The sequence below is a fragment of the Tasmannia lanceolata genome, unplaced genomic scaffold, assembly GCF_043159265.1.
Source record: "Tasmannia lanceolata isolate RefF3 unplaced genomic scaffold, GAP_Taslan_0.1 ptg000023l, whole genome shotgun sequence".
NCBI classification, from domain to species: Eukaryota; Viridiplantae; Streptophyta; class Magnoliopsida; order Canellales; family Winteraceae; genus Tasmannia; species Tasmannia lanceolata.
Window position 1 is genome coordinate 31,622,321 of NW_027518700.1, and position 16,366 is coordinate 31,638,686.

Genomic DNA, 16,366 nt, shown 5'->3' on the forward strand with positions numbered 1-16,366 from the left:
CAACAGATTGGCACCATCCGTGGGACCCTGAACTAAAAGCTGTTCAAATTCCCCCTTTACGAAAATGGCAGGACGGAGGAGTGCCCGGGTACCAACTGCTTGGACAGCCCGAGCTGAAGCGCCTCGCAGGATTCGAAGCGAACGAATGGCCTCACAGATAGTGGCTCCTTCAACCATAGTAGAACAGAGTCCGGCTCATTTGGAGCATCTGAACCCTGCTCCTACTCTTGAACAAATCCAAACTCTCTTTCAACAAATGACTACTCTTGTTAGTCAATATCAAAACCTGATCTAAGCGCCTCCCCAGGATCCCCCGGAGGCTCCGCGACCTGCGCAGGAAAGGTTGAGTGCCTACAGGGGGGAACCGGCACCTCCCAACAGGGACCGAACCCACCACTCCACAAGGCGAGTACATCATTCGAGAACCAGGCATGCCCATACAGATCCTCACCACTGCCGGAGGTCATGATCTCGCTCCGTGTAGAGGCACCGAGCTAAGGAGGACCGTGAGCAGAGGGAAAGATCTTGGCATCGTCGAGGAAGTTCGGAGAGTCACTCCGACTCTGCGGCGAGCCCCTCAATGGAGAAAAATAGGTCCGCAGACCGAGTGAATAAGGTGGCCGATCCAATGCTGAGAAGGATCGAAGAAATAGACCACCGAATAGAAGAACTGGCGAAAGATCAAGGCAGGTGTACTTCGAAGATATTCTCCAGCAGACCACCGTTCGTAAATAATGTTATGAGCACACCGGCGCCCAAAGGGTTCAAAATGCCACTTGTTCCGCAATATGATGGAACCACGGACCCGGTTGACCATCTGGCAACATTCCGAACAATGATGCTCCTCCACGGTGCTTCCGATGGCTTTCTCTGCAGAGCCTTCCCCACCACCCTAACGGGTGCGGCGCGAGACTGGTACTCGCGGATTAAGCCAGACTCCATCAGCAACTTCGACGACCTTGGGGATGATCTGGTCCGCCATTTCATGAGTAGCCGAAGGCCAAGGAAAACCACGGCATCCCTAATGGCCCTGCAACAGGAGGATAACAAATCTCTAAAAATATTCGTGAGCCGTTTCAACAGGGAGGCCCTCCAGGTACCAAACTTGGATCCTTCAGTCGTCGCAAATGCGCTCCTCGCGGGCGCCAAATCCAACGACTTCTGGCGAGCAGTTGTCCGCCGAAATCCGCACTCACTGGCAGATCTGATGGTGGGGGCCGAGGAGTACATATCCGTGGAGGAGCGGTCTCCTGTGCGAAACAAATCTCTTCCCATGGTAAGCCCACGACCCTAGGCGCGCCGATCCCAGCCTAACGGGGTCATAAACACCATTATGGGAGGACTGGCCGCCGGAGGTACGTCATCAAGCGCTCGAAAGGCCTATGCGCGCAGAGTCAATGCCATGCACACAGGCAGCAAAAAGATGAAGACAGAGAATCAGCTCTCTTTCTCAGATGCAGATCTTGACAACTTGATACTGCCCCATGACGACGCCCTGGTCATAACTATGCTCGTCGCTAACTGGGAGTTAAAGAAAATCCTTGTCGATAACGGGAGTTCGGCCGACATACTCTACTACCATGCTTTCAGCCAGATGATGATAGGAGATGACCGCTTGAAGCCGGCGAACTCCGATTTGTTCAGTTTCTAGGGGGAAGTTGTAAAAGTGGAAGGGCAGATTGAACTCCCAGTCCTCGTAGGGGAACCACCCCGTCAAGCTTTCACAATGGTCAACTTCCTGGTAGTGAGGGCCACTTCGGTCTATAACGCTATCTTGGGACGACCCGACCAGAACCTCATCTGGGCCGTGGCCTCAGCATATCACAAGAAAATGAAGTTTATAACGCCAAACGGCGTGGGAGAGGTCAGAGGAGATCAACCGCAATCCAAGGAGTGCTATGCCATGGCACTCAAAGGCAAAAATGTATCAGAATCTTTGCCGATTGAGCTACTTGATCTGAGAGTGAAAATCTTCCCAAGTTATAATAGAAATGGCAACTATGAGGAGGGAGAATGCGGTTGTTTAAGAAAACTAGAATTTACCAATTTGAAAAACTTAAACCGATTAAGGGATCAAAAACAATATTTTAAGCATACAAGTTAAATCTAATGGTGCAATGCAAATGAAAGAGCAAAGAGATAGAAAGAGTGCACCCGAGATTTAAAGTGGTTCGGTCCTCAAACCCGAGGCCTACTCCACTCCACCAACCAAACCCGTTGATGGCTTCACTATTTGATCTTCTTAACCTTGGCGAAGATCGGTGCCAATTACAATTGCTTTAACCTTGGTGGCAATCCTCACCACGGAGAAAAAGGGCTCCGCTTCTCCGAATACTCGCCCGAATACAAATCTTGAAAGATGAAAGAAAGAACTAAAAAATCCCTTCACAAGGGTTACAAAAGATGTACAATTGAGAGCCTATGATCCAAATCCTAGAGTTGGTGATGAGAGGCACAATTGAAGCTTGATTCACTCTTGGGTATTCAAATGAAGTTTAAGAGTGTTAGGATTGATAGTTTGTATGTTTAGAACACCCATATTTATAGGAAAAACAAAATATGACCGTTCAGTGGCATTACGGTAATTCCAGCAAAATTCTAAACGGCTCTTTTTCAGACCGTTGGAGTGTTCTCGGAGTTCCGAGAATAATTCTCGGAGTTCCGAGAATAATTCTCGGAGTTCCGAGAAAAAATCTCGGAGTTCCGAGAAGCCTCACAGAAGTTGGAAAAAGTCTACTGGACCATTTCTCGGAGTTCCGAGAATAATTCTCGGAGTTCCGAGAAAAACTCTCGGAGTTCCGAGAAGCCTTTGCAGAGCAAATTTTCAATTCTGTTTTTGGGCTTCCAGTTCTCAACCAAGATGGGATTGCTATGAGGGTTCCAAGGTGTTGGAACTCCACAAATACAATCACTTGTTTATTTAGGGTGTGTGAGATTACTTTAATTATGCCTCTAAAAACCTAATCTAGGTTTGGATCAATTACATTAAAAAATGGTCTTCAATATTAATTTCTTCATGTCTTCAAGTCTTCATGACTTCTTGCTTGATGACTTTGGCCTTCCAATTAGTGGTCCAATGTGGGCTTCTTGGCCTTCAATCCAAGCATCCTTGATCTTACTTTATCAAGATCTACAACTTAGACAAACAACCACATTAGTGATAAATGATCACTTGTGTATTGGAATCATCAAAACAAGATGGGAATGCCAAGGTAAAAACCATTGGGCTTACAGAGAGACAAAGTCCACGTGAATGAACCAGCCGAAGACCTCATCTCCATTCCTTTGTGCGAAAGCGATAGCAAGAAGGTCATTCAAATCGGCTCATCCTTAGACAGTAGCACCCGGCAGAACCTCACCAAGTTTCTTCAGGACAACACAAACGCCTTTGCATGGGCTCCCGCAGACATGCCTGGCATAGATTTGGAGATCAGCACGCACAGACTCGGTGTTGACCCCACCTGCAGACCTGTGAAGCAAAAGAAGAGACACTTCGCCCTGGAGAGGCGCCAAGCGATCAAGGAAGAAGTGGAGAGGCTCTTGAGGGCTGACTTCATTCGAGAAATTCAATATCCGGACTGGCTAGCGAACCTGGTCCTGGTGAAGAAAGCCAAAGGGAAGTGGAGGACCTGCGTTGACTTCATCGACCTAAACAAAGCATGTCCTAAGGACAACTATCTACTCCCAAAGATCGATCAGTTGATAGACGCTACCACTAGTCATGAAGTTCTGAGCTTCATGGATGCCTTTTTCGGATACAATCAGATCAGGATGTATGAATCAGATATACCAAAAACATCCTTTGTAACGGACCAGGGAACCTACTGTTACCGTGTCATGCCCTTAGGTCTGAAAAATGCCGGAGCAACATACCAGAGACTTGTAAACAAGCTCTTCAAATAAAAAATTGGGCGCAACATGGAAGTATACGTGGATGATATGTTGGTCAAGAGCCAGAGCGCGAAAGATCATGTTTCTGACCTGAAAGAGACGTTTCAGGTCCTAAAAGAGCATAATATGAAACTTAACCAGATAAAATGTACTTTCAGTGTTGGCGCTCGAAAATTCCTGGGGTTCATGGTGAGCCAAAGAGGAATAGAAGCAAACCCGGAGAAGATCAAGGCGGTAGTGGAGCTCACTCCACCAAAGACTATTAGAGAAGTGCAGCGGTTAACCGGAATGATTTCCGCACTGGGACGCTTTGTCAAAAAATCTGCAGAAAGATGCTTGCGTTTCTTCAACGCAATAAAGGGAATCAAAACAGCACCCTGGACACCGGAGTGTCAAGTCACGTTCGAGGAGCTGAAGCAGTACTTATCCTCCCGCCGTTGCTGACTAAACCAGAACCGGGAGAAGAGCTACTCTTGTACCTATCAGTAAGTCCTTTGGCACTAGCGGCCGTGCTAATTCGAGAAGAGCACAACCAGCAGAAACCAATCTACTATGTCAGCAAGGTCCTACATGATGCTGAGGTCAGATACCAGCAGGGAGAAAAGTTGGACTATGCTCTCATCATGGCGACCAGAAAACTGAGGCCGTATTTCCAAGCCCACACAATAAAGGTCTTAACCGATCAACCACTCAGACAGGTTCTCCACATGCCGGACACCTCAGGGCGACTTGTGAAGTGGGCCGTGGAGCTGAGCGAATTCGATATCCAATATTTGCCCAGGCCGGTGATAAAAGCCCAAGTGCTAGCAGACTTCGTAGCCGAGTGCACCATCCCCCAACAAAGCATCGCGCCTGAAGCTGTCCAAAATCGGGTTGTTGAAGAGATGACCACACCCGGGGAGCGAGGAGTTGAAACTGAACCTATAAGAACCAAAAGCATCCACACACCAGCAGAGCATAATCCGCCGTCTGATGAGCCGCTCTGGGAAGTACATGTGGACGGGTCTTCAAACAAGACTGGTTGTGGGGCCGGCCTGGTTCTCACAGGGCCTGAAAACTTTGTTCTGGACTACGCACTGAGGTTTGGATTCCGCGCCTCCAACAATGAGGCAGAATATGAGGTTCTCATCGCCGGAATGAACTTGGCAGCCCAAACCCGTGCCAAAAGCAGATGTGCTGTCCAAACTAGCAGCGTTCGGTTGCACCACCCTCGGAAGTATATATGGAATTTCTGAAGAAGTCCAGCATCGAGAACGAGGCAGTGGGAGTAATGCAGGTCGAGCACGAGCCATGCTGGATGGACGAAATCATCGACTACCTGTGCAATGGGAAGCTTCCTAAAGGAAAGAAGGAGGCCCGCAAAGTGATACAACGAGCAATAAGGTTTTCCTTAGATGTCGAGAGCCTGTACAAGAGGTCATACACCCTTCCATACTTGAAATGCCTCCGGCCGAGCGATGCCGCGTACACTCTACAGGAAACCCATGATGGAATTTGCGGAGAACATTTGGGGGGCAAGGACCTGGGAATCAAGGTACTGTTGAGGGGCCTGTACTGGCCAACTTTGAGGCGAGACGCCCTGGACCTAGTCAGAAAGTGCGAGAAATGCCAAAAATTCTCTCCCACCATACATCAACCGGCTGTACCAATGGCCCCAATCATCAGTCTACTCCCCTTCGCAGTATGGGGGATGGACATTTTAGGCCCCTTTCCGCCAGCATCAGGGAGACGTGAGTTTGTCGTAGTCGCGATAGACTACTTTACCAAATGGGTGGAGGTTGAACCTCTAGCCTAGATCACGGAGCAAAATGTGCAAACCTTCTTTTGGAAGTCCGTTGTTTGCAGATTTGGGATACCCCGTGTTTTGATAACGGACAAGGGCCGGCAATTCGATTGCCGGAACTTTCAAAAATTCTGCTCAGACTTGAAAATTGAACAAAGGTTCACCTCCATGGCACACCCTCAGACGAATGGGCAGACCGAAGTTACGAACAGAATCCTGCTCCAAGGGATTAAGAAAAGGCTGGACGAGAAAGCAGGGCGATGGGCTGATGAACTCTATCACGTCCTATGGGTGTATCGTACCACCATACGCACCACAACGGGGGAGTCGTCCTTCAACCTATCCTTTGGAACTGAGGCAGTAATCCCCATTGATATTGGCATCCCATCTCCCAGAGTCACCAACTTCAACGAACCGCTCAACGGGGACGGACTCTGCGCAAACCTCGACTTGCTGGAAGAAGTCCGGGAAGAATCCCGAATCAGGGTCGCGGCCTACAAGCAGAAAGTTTCCCACTATCACGACATGAGGATACGTCCAAGAGAATTCCGAGCAGGCGATTTAGTCTTGAGGAAGGCCGCCATCTCTCAACCAAAGAAAGTAGGTAAACTCTCCCCAACCTGGGAGGGGCCGTACTGAGTGAGAGAAGTCATTCGCCCAGGGACTTATAAACTCAAGACGCTTGCCGAGCACCTACTACCCCATGCCTGGAACTTGAAGAATCTCAGAAAATACTACCAATAGCCTGCCACTTGGTGCAAAAGTGGATGCCATTGTAATTACGCCTAGATATGGATAATGAAAAGGCTACTATTTCTTTGCAAGCTCCAAATTCTCCGTCTCAGATCATGCTTGGTTCACCCCGGTTAATCTCCACAAAGACCGGAAGTGCACTTCTGGTCAGGAACGGGCCCGGGCAGAAAACCAAACCCCTGTAAAAATCCAAGTTCAATAAAACTTGGATGCTCGCCGCTTGGTTCACCCCGGTTCGTCTCCACAAAGACCGGAAGCGCACTTCTGGTCAGGAACGGGCCCTGGCAGAAAACCAAACCCCTGCAAAAATCCAAGTTCAATAAAACTTGGATGCTCGCCGCTTGGTTCACCCCGGTTCGTCTCCGCAAAGACCGGAAGTGCACTTCTGGTTAAGAATGGGCCCGGGCAGAGAACTAAACCCCTGTAAAAATCCAAGTTCAATAAAACTTGGATGCTCGCCGCTTGGTTCAATCTGGTTCGTCTCCACAAAGACCGTAAGCACACTTCTGGCCAGGAACGGGCTCGGGCAGAAAACCAAACCCCTGCAAAAATCCAAGTTCAATAAAACTTGGATGCTCGCCGCTTGGTTCACCTTGGTTCGTCTCCACAAAGACCGGAAGCGCACTTCTGGTCAGGAACAGGGCCGGGCAGAAAACCAAACCCCTGTAAAAATCCAAGTTCAATAAAACTTGGATGCTCGCCGCATGGTTCAGCCCGGTTCGTCTCCACAAAGACCGGAAGCGCACTTCTGGTCATGAACGGGCCTGGGCAGAAAACCAAACCTCTGCAAAAATCTAAGTTCAATAAAACTTGGATGCTCACCGTTTGGTTCACCCCGGTTCGTCTCCAGAAAGACCACTTGGATGCTCGCTCCTTGGTTCACCTCGGTTCGTCTCCAAAAAGACCGGAAGCGCACTTTTGGTCGGAAACAATCCATGTTACCGAGTGTTATTGGTCCGCAGTGTTAGGTTAACCGGTGTTAGTAAAAAAAAATAAAAATACAAGCTGAAGCAATAGATAACAAAACATAACTTCTATTCATAATAAGTTGGGCCTCCAAGGGCCATTACAAAAAATGGGCTTTCAAAGGCCACTACAAAAGAATTTGTCAGCACCGAACTGGGAAAGGGTGGGGAGCTCAAGACTCCTCGTGACCGCCGTCCCGCGGAGGATCTGCCTCAAGAGCATCAGCTGGCGGGGGAGGGTCCTGCTCGTCCGCATCTCCTGCAGCCGGCTCGGGTATGACAAGACCTTTCAGAGAGACGTTTGGGTTGAACCCCCGGACCTGCTCCAAGCAATCCATGAATCCCAGCTTATAGGACTCGGCGGATAAACTGACGAGTTCATCCTCCTTCTTCTTGAAATAAACAAGAGGGGGGGTGAATTGATTTTAACACTAAAATTATGCCTTTTGAGATTTAAGTATTGAACCTAATTTGAATTTTCTTCTCTTGATTAAATTTTGGTTAGTTCAAATGAAATCAAAACAAAATTAAATATCAAATTTGTGTAAGTTATCTTTAATGTTCAAGATGTAGCACTTACAACCAAACACTCTAAAATAGCTTATATTTGGTTTCAAGTTTTTCCAAAGCTCATAAGGTGTTTTCTTAGAAATTGGCCTTATATATACCTTATTTATGATATAGCAAGCGGTGCTAACCGCCTCCGCCCAAAAGTATCTAGGGAGATCATTTTCATGCAACATAGTTCTAGCCATTTCTTAGAGGGTTCGGTTCTTTCTTTCTACAACCCCATTTTGTTGAGGTGTCCTAGGTGCCAAAAAATTGTGTTTGATGCCATGTTCATTTAAGTAAGTGTCAAAGTGTACATTTTTCAATTCCGTTCCATGGTCACTCCTAATGTAAGATATGGCAATACCTTTTTTATTTTGTATTTGATTACACAACTTAAGAAAATTTTCATAGGTTTCATCTTTATGTGCTAAAAATATGACCCATGTAAATCGTGAGTGACTATCCACAACTACAAACACGTACCTCTTTCCACCTAGACTACTTGTCTTCATTGGTCCAAAGAGATCCATATGAAGTAGTTGCAAGGGGTAGGTGGTTGAAATCATATTTTTAGGGGCAAATGAGCTCTTCAATTGTTTGCCTAATTGACAAGTTCTACAAATGTGATCTTTGGTGTATTTGAACTTAGGCAATCCTCTAACAATGTCTTTTGAGGAGAGGGTCGAAATGAGATCCATTCCGGCATGGCCCAACCTCCTATGCCACAACCAAGAATCTTCAGTAATGGCATTTAGACAAGTCACATTTTGGAGTCTAAGATCATCTAGTCCAATAGTGTAAATGTTATTGTCTCTAGAACGTATGAATTTCACTTTTCAATTTATCTTATTTTTAACAATACATTTGTCAGGGTTGAAGACTACTTCAAAACCATTGTCACACAATTGACTAATGCTAATAAGATTATGGGATAAGCCATCAACATAAAGTACATTATGTATGGGAGAGGTAGAGTTACCTATGGTGCCTTCTCCTTTGACTTTTCCTTTCTTATCATCTCCAAAGGTAACATCTCCGCCATCCTTGAGTGATAGGGATGCAAATTCAGTGAGGTCTCCGGTCATGTGTCTAGAGCATCCACTATCAAGGTACCATGTGTTCTTCTTGTTATGGCTTTTAAGGCATACCTACATATGAATAGGTAAGTGAGATCCTTTAGGTACCCAAATCTTTCTAATCTTGGTAAGTTCATTTGTTTTTGCTTTAGAGTTCAATTTGATTTTATCTTGTTTAGCATACATGCAAGCAATCTTATAATGTCCTTCTAGACCACAATAAAAACAAGTTTTAGTACCACTAGAAGAAGCCTTTATGAATTTGTTTTTATAGTTTGATATTGTAGTATTCCTTTATGTCCAAGTCCACTTTTATCATGTGACAATCTTTGAATATTAACAAGCCTATCCAATTTTAGTGAACTATGTTCAAATTTTTCAAAAAGTTTCTTTAGTTCATCATGTTCATGAGATAGTCTACTATTTTCATGCTTTAGCTTGTTGTTTTCAATAGAAAGTTCTTGTCGATTTTCATTTAAAATTTTGATAGAAGCATTCAAATCATGAATTTCAACTTTACATTTTTCATTTTCATCATCTAAAAATTCATGGTCTTTCTTTAACCAACCAAATTCTTTTGTCATGTTAGAAAGAGAATTTTCAAGTGATGCATTTTTATCAAGTTCTATTTCAAGTTCATCATGTGCACTTTGCAAGGAACCAAGAACTTCTTTTAAAATAATGACATCATTTAAAGTATTTACCTCTTGATTGTCATTTGTTGAGGCCATGAAGCAAACATTCTTTGCTATTAAGCAATCTTCTCTATCATTTGGTTCACCTTCACTTTCATTTTCCTCATCCCATGTGGCGGTCATTCTTTTCTTGCCTTCTCTTCTCCTGAAACGATTATTTGAGGTAGGCTCATTGTTGAGTGGACAATCCGGGCGAATGTGTCCAAGTTTCTTGCATCCATAGCATCGGGGTTGAGAAGATCCGTCACTGAGCTCTTCTTTCTTCTTGAATGGAGGATTGATTCTTCTATTTCTCATGCTTCCCATATTCCTTTGCAAGAACTTGATCCTTCTTGTTAGGAGGGCTACCTCATCTTCCATGTCTTCTTTGCCTCTTCATTATCACCTACATTGCAAGCAAAAGCAATACTTTTTCCTTTTTTCAATTTTAGTTTCAATTTCGGGTGCTTTTGTTTTGAAGATCATCTCATGGGTTATCAAGGACCCTATTAGTTCATCTAGGTTTAAAGTGTTCATGTCCTTAGCTTCAGTGATTGTGGAGGTTTTGGATTCCCATGACGAAGGTAGGGATCTAAGGATTTTGGTTACTAAATCTCTATTTGAAAATTGTTTTCCAAGTCCTCTTAGTCCATTTACAAGGTTAGTGAATCTAGTGTACATGTCGGCAATAGTTTCATCGGGTGTCATTTGAAAGAGTTCATATTGCCTAAATAGATGATTCATTTTAGATTCTTTAACTTGGTTAGTTCCCTCATGTGTAACTTTTAGGGTGTCCCAAATTTCCTTTGCCGAATTCAAATTTGACACTCTATTGAATTCTCCGGGTGACAAAGCACAAATTAGGGAATTCATGGCTTTGGCATTGTAGTTTGAGGCTTGTTGTTCGGCTTCGGTCCAATCATTTAGATTTCTAGTGGGTAATGTATATCCATTATGAATGGCTCTCCACATTTGGTAATTTTGGGTTAAAAAGATTTTCATTTTGGTTTTCCAAAATCCATAATTTGTTCCATCAAAATAGGGTGGCCTAGTGTTTGAGTAACCTTCATAGTGTTGAGGGTAGTTTGCCATTTTTAGAATCTTTTCTCTAGACCGGTTAGGGTTTTAAATAGAGACGAGGCTTTGATACCAATTGAAATAAACAAGAGGGGGGTGAATTGATTTTAACACTAAAATTATGCCTTTTGAGATTTAAGTATTGAACCTAATTTGAATTTTCTTCTCTTGATTAAATTTTGGTTAGTTCTAATGAGATCAAAATAAAATGAAATACCAAACCAAAATCAAGAATGAAAGTGCAAGAAAAAAGAAAGAACACACCGATATATAGTGGTCCGGGCAAAGCCCTACTCCACTCTTCTTAAGATCGTCCTTAAGGTTTTCCACTATGCGAGACTTCCACAATGCCCGGCTCCGAGGCAATTACACTTCCAAGGGATATTAAATGAGGATGCCCTTACACCTTTACACCGACTCTCCTTCTTCGCCGAGTTCTAAGCGATACTCTCTAGGGTATTAAGATAGGATGCCCTAGCCACCTTTACAAAAATAGAAGATAAAAATTTGCTTGGCTTCCCTTGAAAGCTTGATGCACAATGTTGTCCCTTTGATTGCTCTCCAGTAGTGGTTGCAAGTGAAAGCTCTAAATCCAAACTCAATAGATTTGCAAGTGCAAGGCAAGTTTGGGGAGAAAAACAAAATCTTAAGCTCAAATGGGTTGCAAGTTTACTTGAATGCTTAAGGAGGTTTTTCAAATGTTCAAGAGAGAGGAAATAATCCTCTTGAAGGAGTATAAATAGCCTCTTCATGAAATATGACCGTTTGGGATTAAGGAAAACAAAAAACAATTTTTAATTAAAAAACCAACGGCTATTTTTTGAGCTGTCGCGACGTTCTCGGAGTTCCGAGAACCATTTTCGGAGCTCCGAGAAATTCTCGGAGTTCCGAGACATATTCTCGGAGTTCCGAGACATATTCTCGGAGTTCCGAGAGAACGGCCAGAAGATGGAAAAATTCTATTGGACCATTTCTCGGAGTTCCGAGAAAATGACCAGAAGTGAAAAATACTACTGGACCATTTCTCGGAGTTTCGAGAAGCCTAAAATAAGTAGATTTTGTGTTTTTATTGCTTATTTGATTTTGGGTTTTTGGAACTCAATCCCTATGATAATTTTGGAACGTTTATGAGGGTCCCAACATGTTGGTCCACCACATAACCATTCACTAAACCTTTTAAGTTCTTAAGTGTTTTTGAAAAACTATTTTAAAACACTTTGCCTTGACTTAGAAATCTAAAGAGAAAACATGTACATTGAATTCTAGGTAAACCTCAACTTCTCTTTAGCCTTGGTCTTCAATTGGTCTTCCATCTTGTGTATGCTTGCTTGAGAGATGATGTGAGCTCCACTTAGCTCCTTTGACTCTTGTGTGGTACATCTTCAAGCATGACCATGTAGTGTGTTGGTTTCTTCAATGATCAATCCTATCTTAAACACAACACTTCAAGGAAAATTGATTAGTATTCAATAACATAATCAATTATGTTTAGAATCATCAAAACAAGATAGGAGAGTAGACCCTTGGGCTTACACTTCTGCACGTCCTCTGTTTGCCTCTGTCGGGCCCTCTCCCTTTGCTGACTAAGGGCGTCGCCGGCCTTCTCCTTGAAGGCGGTCATTTCACCCTTTAGCCTATTAATCTCCTGGTCCCTCTCCTGAATGGACCTATGGAGCTCAACGACATCCTTCTTTAGCTTGCCGTTTTCTTCCTCTGACTTGGTGATCGCGAGGGAAAATCTCTGACTATTCTCGCGAAGGTCATTGTAGTAACATCCGATCTGTGGACCAATGCGAAGGCATGAGTAAGACAAAAGGGGGGTATACCTGGTAAATTGAGGAGAACATAGCCTCATCGGCCGTGTCTGGAGGCTCGTTAAGAACCTTGAGCTTTTCCTGCTTCAAAAGGCCCTTGGTGACTATCTCCCTGGCTACCCGCCTATCACCTAGGCCGCTGTCGTTCCTTTGAACGGCCCAGTTGGGACGGAAGACGTTGTCCTCAAGCCCTGTAGGAGATTGAACGCCGAGGACCACGTTCGACGGCCGGGAGGATCCGGCTCCCCGGCCAAAGGCGCCGACATTCTTTACTGATGGCCTGCTCCCCCTAGGCGGCGCGTCCTGCACTGGTGCCGGCCTAGAAGTCTCGGAGGCCTTCCTCTTCTGGCCCTAGCCCCTCCCATAGGCACTCTGCCTTACCTTCTCCAATGTGGATTGCTTCTGCATCTCTGAAATTTGACAAGACAAACATGTCAGTAATGACAAAAGAAAAGACTAAGGTCAAAACTAGCCTAAAACCACATACGTGCCCAAGTCGCAGTACTAATGTCGAGCTTGACCAGAACCTCTTCATTGGAGAACTCCACACAGTAAATCAGTCCCTCTCGCTGCAGCTCGTCACAGACCCGAGCGAATGTGAGCTTATCCTCACCCTCCAGAACCTGCTTGCGGCTCAGTGCAAGCGTGTCCAGGGTGTCCCATTTTAAAGGAACCGGCCAAGATTCAGCAGTTCCACTGTCCTCGACGTAGAAGAACCTGTTCTTCCATGAATGAATGGAAGATGGAATGATGGTGATCATCTTCACCTCAGGACGTTGGCTTATATAGATCCAACCTCCGTCCTTGTGCCTCTTCAAGTGCGCACACATACGGAACAGCGAAATGGACAAGTTTCTTTGGAGCCGGCCCAGGACTAGGTACATAAATCTGACTAACGTTCTCCATGAGTTCGGCGCAACTTGAGCTGGGGCCAGGCCGTAGTATCGGAGAACCTCCACGAAAAAGGGATGCAAAGGAAACCTAAGCCCGGCTCTTAGGGAATCCTCATACATGCATACGTCGGTGCAATCGTTACAAGCCCTCTCACCCTCTATGGCCGCCCTCAACTTGAACCATTCGGGAATACAGTACTTATCCCGAACTTCCCCTAATTTGGGCTCCTCAAGGTAATTCTCCTCGTACAGAGCCTGAACGTTGTACTGAGGATTGGCGTTCATTTGGGCCTAAGCTATGACATCCACGGCCCGGCCCAGAACGAATGTGGTGGACGCCTCGGCAGCATCACTGCCTCCACTCACCTCTGCCCGGTAGAAGCTGTCCGTTTGGACCGGGGTGGTGTTTAAGTCTAAAATCACCTCGTCCCCACTACCTACGGGCTCATCAAGATGAACTTGTTTATCCTAGGGCTTGCAATATACGGACTAGGAACCCTGGTCGGATTAGTTTGGGTCCTGTCCGACGAACTAGACCCTGAGCTACTAGAAGATGCGTACTCCCCTGAAGACGACCTAGAACCGGACTCAGAACTGGATATACTACTGGACATCAAGAACACAAAAGAGAAATCAAATAGAGACGCGCTGAAAAGAAGATTACCGGTCTGAAGAGAAAGGCTTCTAATTCGCAGACGACCACAACCACAAGCTACCAAACCCGAACAGGCAGAGCAAAAAGAGGAAGTAAAAAGTGAAAGTGAAAAGTGATGGTTGAAAACCTCTTCTTATAGCCTTGAGGCTTGAGGCGGTCCGTGTTCACAAACCAGGTGGTGCCACGTGTCCCTCATTAATTAAGGGCACACACTGCGAGGCAATCGTACTCATACGTACTAAAATACGTATAAATACGTACGTGTATAGACTACATACGCTTCCCTTCTATGTATACGCGTACAGGGTGGATACGGAAAATCTTCTAAGTGTTTTCTGAGTGTTTGTGCTCGTTCCGAGCCGGCCAGGATATGGCGCGTTGCATAAAACGACAAAAATCTGGTCGTCCCAAGCCGCATAGGATATGCCGCGTTGTATAAAAGGATAAAAATCTGGTCGTCCCAAGCCGCATAGGATATGGCGCGTTGCATAAAACGACAAAAATCTGATCGTCCCAGGCATCATCGGATATGGCGCGTTGCACAAAACGACAAAAATCTGGTCGTCCCAAGCCGCACAGGATATGGCGCATTGCACAAAACGATAAAAATCTACTCGTCCTAGGCCGCCCAGATGGCTTGGCCGGACAGATTTCACTCCCAGTTTCTGGCCGTCCTAGGCCGCCCAGATGGCTTGGCCGGACAGATTTCACTCTGAATTTCTGCCCGTCCCAGGCCGCCCAGATTGCTTGGCCGGACAGATTTCACTCCGAGTTTCTGGCCGTCCCAGGCCGCCCAGATGGCTTGGCCGGACATGTTTCACTCCGAATTTCTGGCCGTCCCAGGCCGCCTAGATGGCTTGGCCGGACAGATTTCACTCTGAATTTCTGGCCATCCCGGCCGCCTAGATGGCTTGGCCGGACAGATTTCACTCCAAGTCTCTGGTCGTCCCAGGCCGCCCAGATGGCTTGGCTGGACAGATTTCACTCCAAGTTTCTGGCCGTCCCAAGCCGCCCAGATGGCTTGGCCGGACAGATCATTTCACTTTATTTTTCCAGGCGCTCCGGAGCACAGCGTCATACTTCTCCAAATCACCACAATGACTTGGAGAACTGGGGGGCAACTGATGGGGTATGAAAAGTAACAACCAATTAGCTGTCGACACGTGGCCCTTAAAGGGCCCACCACGAATTCGACACTTGCCCAAGGGTAGTTTGGTAATCTGCCAAGAGCAAGTAAACCTAAACCCACAAATGGGCCGACACCTGTCCTGGGGTAGGTAATTCAGCCTCCCCAGGGCTCTGTAGACACCCCCATTTGCTACGCTTTAAAAAGCAAAAGATTCGGTAGTATCATCGAGTTTTGAATCCGTATTCAGCATTAGATTAGGCATTCATGCATTTTAGGGTAGATTTCATTTCATTATGAGAGTTTTGAAGTTGATTCGCAATCCTGAAGGTCTCTAGGGGGTTCCTTTGGCCTCTGAAAGATGAAAGTTCAAGTTTCCAAGCAAATGAAAAAACCTGCTATTTTTAGAATTTTCAGGGTTTCCCTCATTTTTGCCTATTTTGCACTGCTGGGGTAATTTGGTCATTCCCGATGTGTCTCGTTTGACCCCCGAGTTATATTTGAGAAATCTTGAGTGATTTTACAAATTTTTAAAAAAGCTGCTATTTTTAGAAACTCATGGGGCTTCCACATTTTCATCATCTTATGGATATTTCAATCATTTCTCATATGTCCAAAACCATCTCGAGGGTATGGCTGATGGATTATGAGTAATTTCGTAAGTTTTGGGAAACCTGCTAAATTTAGATCTCTCAAGATTTTCTCTTAGTCTTGCACTTCGGGGGTATTTTAGACATTTCCAAACATATCATATTTGGTCCCTAAGTTGTGTCTAAGAAATCTTGAGTCCGTTCATAAATTTTCAAAAATCTGCTATTTTTAGAATTTCTCAGGGTTTTCCCTAGTCTCGCCAAATTCTAGCACCTCGGGGTAATTTGGTCTTTTCCTGTGTATTTCTTTTGATCCCCGAAATATGTCTGAGAGATTATGAATGATTTCCTGAATTTTGGAAAACCTGCTAAATTTAGAATTTCTCAGGAATTTCGCTTAATTTGGAAATTCTAAGTGTTGAGGGCATTTTGGGTATTTTCAGGGGATACCAAATGATTCTGTCTAATATTACTCACCGAAAGGACCCAATTTTAAAAGTTTCTATTTTTTAAATTT

At 45.2% G+C, this 16,366-nt stretch overlaps 1 protein-coding gene across 1 annotated transcript; it reads left to right on the forward strand.

The window, feature by feature from the left end:
• Window positions 1-580: 580 nt before the first annotated feature.
• Window positions 581-1,294, forward strand: LOC143856013 (uncharacterized). The gene has a single exon (XM_077366054.1). The coding sequence runs from the start codon at window positions 581-583 to the stop codon at window positions 1,292-1,294; it is 714 nt and encodes a 237-aa protein (XP_077222169.1).
• Window positions 1,295-16,366: the final 15,072 nt, after the last annotated feature.

Excerpts from the sequence above, each read along its gene's own strand:
- LOC143856013 (XM_077366054.1), top strand. The coding sequence starts at position 581 with ATGGAGAAAAATAGGTCCGCAGACCGAGTGAATAAGGTGGCCGATCCA.